We start from the raw sequence: 13,817 nt of genomic DNA on the forward strand, positions 1-13,817 counted from the left end.
TTATACTTTATATAACAATTTTACTGTGACTCACAAAGCTTCTTACAAAGAAATTTAAAACGAATAACCATGCGGAATGACTTTTTCCTTTTCCTCTCCATTGCACATAGCTGATTGTATAGCAAATTATAACAACCAACTGGATAACAAACAAACAAATCTGATGCTCCCTGAGTCAACTGTTTATGGTGATGTGGACCTTAGTAACAAAATCAATGAGATGAAAACCTTCAATAGCCCAAATCTGAAGGATGGGCGTTTTGTCAATCCATCAGGGCAGCCCACCCCTTATGCCACCACCCAGCTCATCCAGTCAAACCTCAGCAACAACATGAACAATGGCAGTGGAGACTCTGGCGAGAAGCACTGGAAGCCACCCGGACAGCAGAAACAAGAAGTGGCACCAATTCAGTATAACATCATGGAGCAAAACAAACTGAACAAAGGTGAAGAGACTTGCCTTTATTCCCACCATTTTCTGTATTGGCTTCCTTTAACCCGTCAGCACCACATGCCAAAGCTTGTCTGGAGCTCACGAGTGAAATCCGTCTTTTGTCACTAAGGTTTTCTGATTTCTTTGGTTTCAAAATTTCCAGTGTCGAAAAGTTAATTAGCACAACAATAACCTTGGAAAATTGATTTTATAATAATATATATTTCCAAATGGTTTTGAGATTAATTTAAATTTAATCGTAGGTGAGGAATTGCTCCGGACAGAATCTTTTATTCATAAGGCAGATGTACATACCTCACCTTTTAAATAAATAGACTCTCCCATTCTTTCCACTCGAGAATGGAAGATAATTGCTTCTACATGGTCATATAAATGAGTGGCATTTTTATATCAAACTGAAAAAAAAAATTAGGCTTGAACTGGAGAAGTGGTTCAATTTTTTATATTTCTCCTACCTCTTGTGGTTACTAAGACTGCTGCAATGTATGATTTTAGACCCTAAATTTCTTTGACCTGATTGAAGTCTGTCAGGATAGAACCTAACGTAAATTGAGTTCAGTGTTAACTTATAACTGCAGAATAGTATTTTATGGCCTGAGGGGAATGTTTCTCTATTGTAAAATGGGTGAGTCGGAAGGGATAGGTATTTGATTTCTTTGTAGTTCCTTTAGGTTACTGCTTTAATAACGTGATTTACAAAATTATACCTCTAGAAATAAAGGGAATGCTCTAATTTGAATAAGTGAGGACAGTTTCGTATGAGTGTCCAGGTAAAGGATACATTTAATTGCAGATAATTAGAAACACAGATTTCTTTTCTTTTAGGCTTGAGTTGGAAATGTTTTTTTCAAAGCTAAATGTATTACAGTTGGAAATTAGCAAGAGATAGTGTTATATGTTTTACTTTAATAAGTCAGCCATCTTGCTTTATTCCCAGTTTAAGAAAACATTTGATTGGTATAATAACCCAATTCAATAGATATTTTCTAACCATTTTCTTCTTGAAGTATAGTTGAGGTACACTCTTGGCAGCAGTTACAGGTGTACAATGTAGTCATTCACAATTTTTAAAGGTTACACTCCATTTATAGTTATAAAATACTGGCTACATTCCTTGTGTTGAACAGTATATCCTTGTAGCTTATTTTATATATAATAAAGGTATTCGTCCCTTACCTGTATGCCCCTCCCCCTATCCTCTCCCTGCTGATAACCACTAGTTTGTTCTATCTGTGAATCTGCATCGTTTTGTTATATTCACTAGCTTGTTGAATTTTTTAGATTCCAACTATAAGTGATATCATGCAATATTTGTCTTTCTCCATGTGACTTTTTTCACTTAGCATAATACATGAGTTCATGGCAAAGATGAATAGGAGAAGTTCTGTAATCAGAGAGTTTACAGTGGGAATTCAAACTATTGCCATATTATTCCTGCAGAATATACGGTTTTATTGTGGACTTTGGAACGGTCTGACAGTCCTCTGTACAAATATTTCAGAGCTGTGATATATTGTTTATACTGCTTATAAACAGACTTGGTATGTCAAACTATAATAAAGACACTGGAATGCAGCTAGACTGATAGATTATTACTCAGTACATTCCAGGGGTGAGTTTTTCACTCAGATTTTCACCTCTCGCTAAGCAAGCAGAAGTATTTGTGGAAGACTGAGATACTTTGTCTTCTTATCTGTATTTTTAATTAGACATAATCTTCCTGGCAAGTTTCAGGTTTATGTTTTATTATTTTTTAATGATTCACAGATATGACATTTTCTCAATTTATTATTATTAAAATTATTTTGTTACCATATTTTTAAAGATAAGAAGTCAAGCAAAGCTGACTTGTGCCTTAGCTGATTTATAAGGGTTTTAAAGAAAAGAAATAGTCCCTGGTAGGATTCATTCACACTTATGTTTAGCCTGATTCATGTAAAGAAGACACAGAGAGTTTGTAGTTTACATATCTTAAAGTAGACATGTTTAAAGATCTTCATTTTTTCTTGACATTTCATCCTAAACATATGTCCATCTTAGCAAGTGATGAATATGATAATTTAAAAGCTTAATCCTTGGTAAATGAGTGAGGCACCAAAATAAATGTATAACTTTTTTTTTCCCATCTGAAATGTCCAGATTATCGTGCAAATGACACAATTGCTCCAACTATCCCATACAACCAGTCATATGACCAGAATACTGGAGGATCCTACAACAGTTCAGACCGGGGAAGCAGTACATCAGGTAAGGAAGGGAAACCAAGGAGGAGGCCAGTCTCTCCTTTAAAGAGATGGGACATTCCTTTAGCTTGAATGCTAATGATCTGAAATATGACATGGCTAATCACTTTATATGATTTGAATCTTCCAGGCATAGGTCTTGTCTCTGCAATGTGAACTACTGTCCACTCATTGAACCATTATATGTCCTATTTGGTAATGAAGATTGAGGCTCCTATTTTCTTCCTTTTTAAGGAGCTCTATTAAAGCTAGAAGCATGACTGAATCTTTAAAGGCAGTTGAAACACTTTTTCCATCTCAGCAAAAATATAACTAAAAATATTGCACATACAGTTAATCTGCTAACTGTGTTACCATTTGAAGGTAGTCTGTTAAAGCATATGAAACTTCAGCACACTTGAGTAGAATCAAAAGCCCAAGAGATAGTATCATGAGATTTAGGTACAATTGGAACCTGCCTCAGTTAATGATCTCTCTATCCCTTACTTAGTTCTTGCTCTAAAATCTCGTGAAGCAACCTCCCGACGTCAGTGTGTGCGAGCCTCAGAAGCCACACCGCGGCCTCTCCCCTGTGGTTTTCATGCTGTTGCAGCTGTTTGCCAGCTGTTTTCCTGATAGCGGCTGCAGATGGGAGCTTGCTGGCACTTAAGCCCTGTTTTTCTAATTAAAGGCAGTTCATTATTAGAATGAACATGTGGCAAGTCACACCACAGTGAGGACAAAACCAATTGATCTTGACTCTAGTTTGTTTCTCCAGGAGAGGGTAGATATATTACTTCCTAGAAACTGGATTAAAGTTGCCAGTAGGTGCTTTTAGCCAAATGTCTCTACCCCTCTTCTGTAATGAATATGGTATTTGCATTTTACCATCTTGCCTTGATGAAGGCATGCTGATTTGGCATTTTCTAGCCTGTGTTTTGTCACTGATTGAAATTGTTCCTAGTTGAATTAAGGAGGTTAGGAATAGCTCTATACCTTTTTAGATCTCCTCTTGTTTTACTATGTATTGTTTGATTGTTTTTTAATAAATCTTATCAAATGACTTTTTATATTTTTTAAAGTAAGTAAACTCTAAACTATAAAAAAGACACTGGAAAAGAGCTAGATTGACAGATTATTACTTAGTACATTCCAGGGGTGAGTTTGCTATGTGGATTCTCACCTCTGCCTAAGTAGGCAGAAGCATTAAGCATTTCTAAATTAAGAGAAAATTTTCAAAGATGTCCTCTTGGGACAACTATACAATGTGTTTTTATATTTGATATCCCATGCCATTTCTTCTTTGAATTCTTAGGCACTTAAAGAGAAAAATGTCTTAATGAAAAAAAAAAAAAGATTCTGTGTTGTTATTCAATTGCCTTTCTCCATCCCTCAGTTTAGATGCATAGATCCTAATGTTCTGCTGCTACTTGGTATTTAGTATTCTGTGAATATGCAGTAAAAAGGTCCCATGATGTGAAATCTGGTGGTAATTAGGGGAGAGAATGAGGCAATTAAATGAAATATAGGCGAGATTTGTGATATAAGGCTTTTCAGGACAGGTAGAGTTGTTACAGTGGATGACTGCCAGGAAATCAAGATAAAGGCTGTGGGTACAGTCAGCTCCTCAGTACATGCACAGCCATTCCAAGACAAGACAAGTGAGTGGAGGAAGAGAGAACAGAGTCAGAAGCCTGGCCTTCATAACTTACAAATAACAGCCTGTCCCTCAGCCCACACTGGGTGCAGTAACAGACTAGTGCAAGGACGTCTGGCTTCACAAACACTGTCATTTGGAAATTCCCAAGGGACTTAAAAACTAAGTCTCATTGAATATAGTCAGACCTGTTTCATGTACCATGTGAGTTGGATCTGTTTCAGAAAGGTGTTTTTTTTTTTTAAAAAAAAAAAAGACAATTTACTGAATTTAAGGGATCATATGAGAAAAATAATTATAGACTCATTGTCTGTAATTTACATAATAATGTAGAATATATCCTATTGGAGGAAGAGGATAATGACCATTTTATCTCCAAATATCTTTTGACCTATCATTATTTTTAAATGAATATACCAAAATGTGCAGCTACCTATGTTTAAAGAATATACCAAATCTAATACCAGAATGTTGGACGACTTGAATAATTGAGCTATTTTAAACTTCTAAGAATGTTCAAGCAACATTATTTCACTCTAAGCCATAATTTTATAGAAACAGTGGCTGAAAACACTTCGGCTCCTTTTAAAAAACCATTTTTCTGCTTCTTTTGTTGTTAGATATATTAGTTCTTCCAGCAATTATTTTCATCTGCACCTGTCTTTCTGACAAAACTAGTAATTTCATTGTGCCTAAAACGTTTCAGTGGACAAGTACAAATTATATATACTCGGTAATTTAATGCAACAGTGCAAATGTAATAGATCATATCTGTATCATATTGTATTTTAGGTTCCAGCAATTAAATAATAGAAAGGCACTTCAGAAAGTATGTCTACAGCTCATTTGTTTTAGATGATAATCCATAATGCAATTAATTGCTGTAAGAAGATCACTATTAATGATATGACTTATAAAAATTCATTTATGGTTTTATTGCTCTTTCACTGTTTATTTTGCACTTAAACTTGTCAGTATTCTGCATTTTCTTTTATACAAAGTTCTGTTTAAAATTTAAGGAGAAAAGTTTGTTTACCTCTGTATATGAATTATAAAATCATATTTACAGAACATAATCTTTGGATTTTAATAATATATGGATTATTAATCTGTGGATAATAGAAAAGCTTTAAAATTCAGAAATAAAAGTTGCCTTTTATTTCTTTGCAAGGGAGTCAAGGGCACAAGAAAGGGGCACGGACACCCAAAGTACCAAAGCAAGGTGGCATGAATTGGGCAGACCTACTGCCCCCTCCCCCAGCACATCCTCCTCCTCATAGCAACAGTGAAGAGTACAGCATCTCTGTAGATGAAAGGTAAGAGGGATTTTAGGACAGATGTAAGTGGAGCAATAGGAGTCCCTAAACCAATATTAAGTAATTACTAAACTAAATCATCCAGGGAGACTGATTCTTAGGGTCCATGGACATTTGTCTCTGAATAAAACAATATTGATGGGTCAGCACGACTTAGAAACCCTCCTCAGTTTTGCAACAACAAAAGTAATTCATATCTTAGAAGCTTCTTTTGGAACTCAGAATCATGAGTTATGAATATATACACACACACACACACACATTCACATACACACACACAGTTTACATATTTATAAGCATTTTAAATTATATACATATAATTAACATACATGATCATGACTATATATGAGATCACTTATATATCACTATATTTGATTTTGTATTTTTCAAATATCAAAATTTCTGTTGTATATCTCTGAATTTTCATAAATTAAGTGTATGGATTTATACCACAGCTCCAGCATCCTGAAAACTGTGCTCAGATATTATCACATTCTGCTAAAAACTGTAGAAGTTTAAACTTTGCTGAATTGTTTCTCACATAGATTTAACAAGTATAAAGAACCCACACGATAGCAATTAGAGAGTTAGCATGTTTCTTCCTCACTCCAGGGTCTGTAGAACTAGATGTGGTACCACCCAACAAAACAAAAACAGCAGCTTCACTCTGGTGATCAGTGGAAGAGAATGCCTTTGATATAGAGAATTAACTCAGAAAATGCAAAATCAGCCCAGAAATAGTCTTTCTAAAGACTGCTATTGAAGTGAAGACATTGTTCTTTCATTCTCCACAAAAACAAAACAAAAAACAGTTTTAGAGTTCCAACTATGACAGGAAACAAAGTCTCTTTACTTTTATTTTCTAATCACTGAATTAGCAAATACTGAACCATTGATCCCCAGAAAAATGCAAGGGTAGGTTCCTGTAAGCTCTGGTTACATTTTTGTCAGTCTATCCATACATAGAGCTTCCCTGGTGGCTCAGATGGTAATCTGCCTGCAGTGCAGGAGACCTGGTTCAATCCCTGGGTAAGAAAGATCCCTGGAGATGGAAATGGAGATCCATACATAAGCTTCTTTTATATGTGTTTTTGCTTAAAGACACCTTATTTAATATATATCGTTGATTCATTAACATTGAATTCCCAGCCAACAGCACTGTAAGTCATTCCTGAGCAAAGTTTATCTAATTCACATATTTTCTCCACTGAGGGACATTATAGCCTTCTTGCCCTTGGGAACCCCAGACAGCCCTAAAGAAGTACACCTGGGGGTCGTTTTTACCAGGGAACTCACCATCATAAAGGCTTCCCTGGTCGCTCAGTCGGTAAACAATCTGCCTACCAGTGCAGGAGACCTGGATTTGATCCTTGGGTCAGGACAGTCCCAGGAGCAGAAAATGGCAAGCAACTCCAGTATTCTTGCCACATTATACAGATACTTGCCTGTGTTGTTTAGGTCCTCATGTTTTATTCTGTGGACAACTAAAGAGCCACTTATTACCCTAAAACAGGTGACTAAGCGGAGAGTAGTGCTCATTATAATAAAAAGCAATGTGAGGAATAGATTCTAGAGATTTTTAGAAGTAGAGTAGACTGTATTGGTGTTTTTCTTTACCTGTGGTGGATTCATGTTGATGTATGGCAAAACCAATACAATATTGTAAACTAATTAACCTCCAATTAAAATAAATAAATTTATATTAAAAATAAAATAAAATTTAGAAAAGAAGTAGAGTAGAAATGACTGGGGAACAGTTTAACATAGAAGGGAGAAATGTCAAAATGAGTACAAGAGACATAGGAAACACAGGGGGAAGCGTCACAGGTAGTGGGATTTGTTCATTAAAAGAAGATACAAAGATACAAAGAAATCATGTTATATGAGTATCAACTTTCCTGAGTTCTGGTAAACAAGGTAGAGAATAAATAAGATAGAAGGGTAACATGAACATGATTTATATAATGTATCAAGTTACTGCCATTCTAATTAGTAATTGTGTACCCTGAGGTAAAAGAGAAAGGAACAAATGTTGACCAGATTCATTTAGAGCTTCCCCATAGCTCTAACTGTGGAGGAGAGGAGACATTGTATAGTTTGTTGATTATTTTATTTATTGTAGTTTTCAGTCATCATCCTAAATGCAAGCTAACTATACTATATTTTGTGCTCAACCAAAGAAATAGTGATCTATTATGATTTTAGAGGAAAAGTGGATTGTATTGGGCTAATAAGTTGATCTCCAATGTATTTCCCTCCAGACGGATTTTCGAGAGTAATTTTTCTCAGAGTTTAGCATATTGTCTTTGGATTATTTTCAAGACCATCCTGAATAGTCCTTTTGAGATCATGTTGAGTTGGAGGGATTGAAGAGATCAAACACATTTGGGGTTTACTAAATTAAACTTTGTTAGATTTCTTTATTGCATGACCTCTCAGAGCCTGTAATGAGCCAACTGAATTGTAATCCCATGGAGAAAACTTTGTTATCTATAGCAATGCACACATCTTTATGACAGTGAGCTATTTTTTTTAAACAATACCTCTTCTTTTTCTTTGGAAATTCTTATTTATTTATTTATGCATGGCTGCACTGGGTCTTTGGTGCTGTGTGTGGGCTTTCTCTCTGCGGGGAGCAGGGCCTGCCCCCTAGTTGGGGTGCGTGGGCTTCTCACTGTGGTGACTGCTCTTGTTGAGGAGCATAGACTCTGGGTGAGGGGCTTCAGTAGCTCCAGCACACAGGCTTATTAGTTGTGGCACACAAGCTCAATTGCCCAGCGGCATGTGGGATCTTCCCAGACCAGGGATTGAACCCGTGTCCCCTACATTGGCAGGTGAGTTCTTAACCACTGGACCACCAGGGGAGTCCCAACAAGACCTTCTGAAGGTGGCCTGAAAGCAAGTCAACACTAATATTTCGCTCACTCTACAGATAGTTCATTGGAACAACCTGAAATGGGTCTAAGTGTCCTTATGATTTGTTCTAGCTATGACCAGGAAATGCCATGCCCCGTGCCCCCTGCACGGATGTATCTGCAACAAGGTGAACTAGAAGAGGAGGAAGATGAACGAGGTCCCACTCCCCCTGTGCGGGGAGCTGCCTCTTCTCCGGCTGCCGTGTCTTACAGCCATCAGTCCACCGCCACTCTCACGCCCTCTCCGCAGGAAGAACTCCAGCCCATGCTACAGGATTGTCCCGAGGAGGCGGGCCATGGGCAGCACCAGCCTGACAGGAGGTATGGGGGTCATTCGGCTTCTTCACTAACAGATTGGCTCATTTCCACTCCTAAGTGGCATTTACAGAATGCTCTTACCCAAAGTACTTTTCAGGTCACGTGGGCTTTTTTTCCAGTATCATCACACAGGAAGCCCTCCCTGGTAATTAGCATATCAAGTAATAGTCTTGATCAGAACATTAGATTAATTGATCCCAGTGAACTTGCAACCGTAAAATAATGTGCCTTAATTCTCACCCACTTAGGATAATTGCATTCATAAACACATGGAGACCATGTAGTAAATATATGGGTTGCTAATCTTTTTTTTTTTTTAATCTTATAACATCTTATTGACGACGGGTGGTTTTGTATTTTAGTTTTCTTTATGCATGGCCATGCCATGTCTTTAGTCTGTGAAGGAGAGGTTTTCCTCCTGTCTTTTCAAATTCAGACTGCAGAGTGATTTGTTCTTTAAAAGCTGTAATGTTACAGGATGAATTTGGTATATTCATTTTGTGTTGACTTCAGGTATCTTTACTTTGGTTGAGATGTTAGCTTACAGTCCTTTTGTCTAAGCTACTAATAGTATGTTTCAAATTACTTTTTAAATTACCTATTTCCTCACCATCCTCCTCTGTGTTACAAACGGTACCCAGTATCTTCCTCCTGGCAAACTCTTCTTTTGTTCTTTTGAAAAGGTCAACCTCTTTACGTTTCTTGATCATGATCAAAAATCAGCTTTGTGTGTGTGTCTTAGACTTTTTAACCTATGTATTCAGCTTTGCCAACCAGCACGTTTGTTATGCACAAATCCTTCACTTGTCATTTCTACCACATAAAAGCTATTACTGCATCATATCAGCACTTCTCTCGTTGATGATTTTGTTTGTAGTATTTTATTGTCCTTGACACATTATATATACATATATATATATGTATATATATATATATATTATTTTCTGTATCCCTAATTTTATTTGAAACTGAGTATATTATTTGCCCCAGAAGATCTCCCCTCAATATTCTTGAATGAATAACAAATTCTGGTTTATGCTGCTTGAATTCTGTAGATCAAAACAGAATTTGCAGTGCTTTGAACTATTCTATCAGTAAGAGGTTATTACCAAATTTAACTCATATACTCTGTAAAATGAGGGAAGTAGTTAAATTTTCTTCTGCGTGACAAGAGGGAAGTCGGATTGCCAGACATTTAAATTTAATGTTATTAACCCATGGAACTTCAGGAAGATTGAGAACAAATAAGACATCTCTTTTCCCTATTAAGGTCACAACCATCTCTGCTGCCACTCTTATTCAGAGAAAATGAGATGCTAATAGAAGCTGTTAGCTCTGAAATATCTCAACATTCTTTTCTCATTCTTTCAAATTACCTATTTCCTCAGCATCCTCCTCTGTGTTAGAAATGATACCCAGTGTCTTCTTCCTGGAAAGCACTTCTTTTGTTTTCCTTAGGTCAACCTCTTCACCTTTCTTGATCACAATCAAAAATCAGCTTGTCTATCTTGCCTTTTCAGCCTTTTCCTCTTGATTCAATCCTCTCTCCTTACAGTTAACCCTATTACTTTTTAAACTTCCCTTAGCCTCCCCTTTTTTATGCTGCTCTTGGTCTCTTCTACTCTGTAGGATTCTTTCGTCGCTTTTACTTTCCTAATTCTTATTCACACCTCAGTCCTCTGAATGCTGGCTTATACCATTTACTTCCATCAGGCTTCAGAAAGTAACCGCTGAATCATCAATATAAAGCCTTCTCTTAGTTTTTTCCATTATCTTACTACCATTCCCCCAATTAAATTATTCACCGAGTCCCTTCATGTCTAACTCCAAAATACTCTTGATTTTGTTCCTATGTTTCCTTTCCTAGAGCCCCTCAGGCAGGCCCTCAGTCCTGGTCCCTTTAAATACGATTGTCTCCCTGCATTGATCACCACTTATCTCACCTTCTCTGTCCACTCTCCACGTTGTTTTTCTTTACCCGCCAGTCTAGTAATGTTACTCCACATTCAGAGTCAAGTCTTACTATTTAGCCCTGTTTTAATACCTTTTACAGTCGTTTTTCCTTTACTTACCTCTTCCCTCCCAACACTTCCACACATCCACTTTTCTAATTAGTCTGTTTGAAATTCCCTGAATTTACCTTGAACTCAGCAACACCTTGTCAGCAATGCCAGGAACCAGCCCACAGAAGGCAGTACTGGAGCTAGCGGTGGGGGGTCAGGCTGCTCTTGCTTCCGTGACTGTCACCAAAATCCTTAGTGTCCTCACTGAGCACAGGTGTCTTGGTACATGCTATTTCTCTTGATGGCCTGGCCAGCATTTCTCATCTTTCCAGGCTCTATTCAGATGTACCACCTCTGCAACTTTGTTCTTGTTGCCTGGCAAAAACCTACTCATCTTGTTCTTTACTCCTCATAATGGTCTGTTCACCACGCTGTTACCACAGTAATCAGGTTTTCATGTTGCATTAGCACTGGCATTTGTGTCTCTTTCCCTGTTTAAATCAAAAGTTCTTTGAGAGCAATACTTATGTCCTGCTCCCGTCATCATGTTCCACAAATCCTTCCTCAGTAAAAATCTGATGAGCGGAATCTTTTACTAGAGGAGAATGTGAAACTGACTTACTCGCTACTGTTTTAGGGGAGTGAATTCAAGGCGAACATGTATACTTGGGAAATGCCCTGGGTATCTCTACCAAAATCCTCTTTGACTACATTCAGCCTGTTTTAAAAGGTATGACTTTCAGTCTATGAAGGTATTAAGAATCGTATCTCCAGGATTGCTGCTGGAAATAACCCTAGGCACTAATAAGAAGTAGATGAAAGCCCATTAAATAGCATGGCAAAAAATAAAATAAATAATAAAATGTTTAATTTGCCTGAAAATATTTTTGAAAAAGAAGTAGATGAAAGCCCATTAAACAAAAAACTATTACTGTTCTTCTATGCTGAAGGTGTATCCTACGTGTTTACCCTAGAAATTTTTGAAAATACAGATAAAGTGAAAATACAAAAGTACCAATGATCTCTGTAGTCAGAAATTGTCACTGCTAAGGCCTCAGTAAAGATCTTTTCTGACCTTCATCTCTACATAATCTCACATTGCTTTGAATTTGTGATGTGATGATATATTTGCCAGTACAATCTTATAAAGTAGTTTTCACTGAAGAGTGAATTTTTCCATGCCAATGACTATTTAGATATTCACCTTAAACAAATGTGTACTGTTATTTTTAAAATTCCTTAATATTAGACATATGAGTCATGTCTAGGTTTTTGATAGTATACATGATGCTGTAAGTCCCATCTCTAGTGAAGTCTTTGAGTCAAGCCTCTTCTCAAACCATTAGCCTATTCGGAAACCTACCCATTTAGTAGATGACTTCTGTTTCTTGTCACTCCACTAATGATACATTCATTAAAGACATATGGTTATTTCTCTATAAATTTCATTCCAAAGAATCAGACCCTTATAGCCAAGTACCTGTTCCTGCATGTTTTTACTGCTTGATGATCACACAGAGCAATGCACGTATCTCCAGCCATAAAGGCACTTTCCTACTTCCTCCAGCCATTTTCTCTTGTCTGTATTCTGGTAATGGTCCATAAGTGGTCTTGTTGCCTTTAGCCCTGCCCTCTCTTCATCCTAATCGTCTTGCTGCAGACTGTGCCGAGGCATTTTCCTAAAATGCAACACTGATCAAGTCGCTCCACTGCTTAAAATCTCTCAGTGACCTCTCATTTCCCTCAGAATAAAGGCAAAATTCCTTAATGGAGCAATCAAGGCTCTTTGTGATCTGACCCCTGCATGCCTCCCCATGCTTAGCCATTTTCACTCTCCTCCTCGCTGTGGCTGTTGCCTTTACTCCAGATTTCCAAAGAGTAAAGTGCTGGAACAACCAGCACTCTCAGCTCTGTTGAGGTCTTTCCACTGGCCGTCTCATCTTCCTGGGACACCATTATCCCCTCTCTCTTGTGGAGCTAATACTTGTGTATCCTTTCTGTCCAAGATTAAATGGAAGATACTCTCCATACAATCTTTCCCTGATGCCCCAGCTCTAAGTTGGAGCCAATTCTACATGTTCCCACAGTGCCCTAGATATCTTCTATCCTGGAGCTTGGAGAAAACTGCATTATCATTGCATGTTTAATTAACTGTTTGTTGCCTCCACTAGACTATAAGTCCCTTTAGTCAAGGATTATGTCTGTTTTTTTTAACTGAATTTCTAGCATAGTGCCTGAGTCCTGTTTCTAGTGCTGCCTATGAACAACACTAAAATGTCATCACCTAAAACCATTTTCTTTTACTTGCAATTCCACTAGTCAGAAATTATGAAAGGATTCAACTGGGTAATTCATCACCAACCCACATGGCCTCTTCTGGTCTTTGGGGCTGCGAGACCTACTTCCAAGTTAGATTCTTCCCTCTTATGTCTGCCATCTCAGGGTTCCATGGCCTCTCTCTCCACATGCAGTCTCCTCCTCCATGTTCTCTCCACCACAGCCCCAGCTTCTCATCACACAGGGATCTCAGGGGAGGGGCACACCTTTCATGGCAGCAGCCCACTTATAAGTCAGGGAGAAGAAGTTGCCAGGCCGGCTAAGAGCTACATTCAGAACTGGCACAGTCTGACTTCTGCCATATGCTATGGTCAGAGCAGTTGTGGGTTCCACTCAGATTCAGGACATAGAACTAAACTCCCACTCTTGACGAAGTGGAGAGCTAATTCTCATCCCAGAAGACCATTGTGGATAGAAGATACTGTTATGAACATCTTTGTAAAATACAGTTTGCCATGGCCTGGTGGCATAGTTGGTTTATTAAATGTGAGTGCCTTAAAATTGAATCTTTCTATGTCTTAAAGTGCAAACTGTAAACCATTACCTAAGGTCTTGTTTCTTGTGATTTCTTTGGTCTTGAACCTAGAAGTTTCTT

General features: G+C 37.6%; 1 protein-coding gene across 4 annotated transcripts in view; it reads left to right on the top strand.

Moving 5' to 3' along the window:
- ROBO1 (roundabout guidance receptor 1) overlaps positions 1-13,817 on the top strand; it is a 451,347-nt gene that overhangs the window by 411,044 nt on the left and 26,486 nt on the right. For 2 of the 4 annotated variants that reach the window (XM_040227038.1, XM_040227044.1), the window contains 4 exons: positions 111-446; positions 2,594-2,701; positions 5,505-5,649; positions 8,637-8,885. In XM_040227038.1, coding sequence (XP_040082972.1) covers positions 111-446; positions 2,594-2,701; positions 5,505-5,649; positions 8,637-8,885 — 838 coding nt within the window. The remainder of the gene's footprint in view (positions 1-110; positions 447-2,593; positions 2,702-5,504; positions 5,650-8,636; positions 8,886-13,817) is intronic. The other 2 variants (XM_040227051.1, XM_040227059.1) reach the window with 1 other exon arrangement.

The sequence above is a fragment of the Oryx dammah genome, unplaced genomic scaffold (genome assembly GCF_014754425.2).
Source record: "Oryx dammah isolate SB20612 unplaced genomic scaffold, SCBI_Odam_1.1 HiC_scaffold_2, whole genome shotgun sequence".
Lineage (NCBI taxonomy): Eukaryota > Metazoa > Chordata > Mammalia > Artiodactyla > Bovidae > Oryx > Oryx dammah.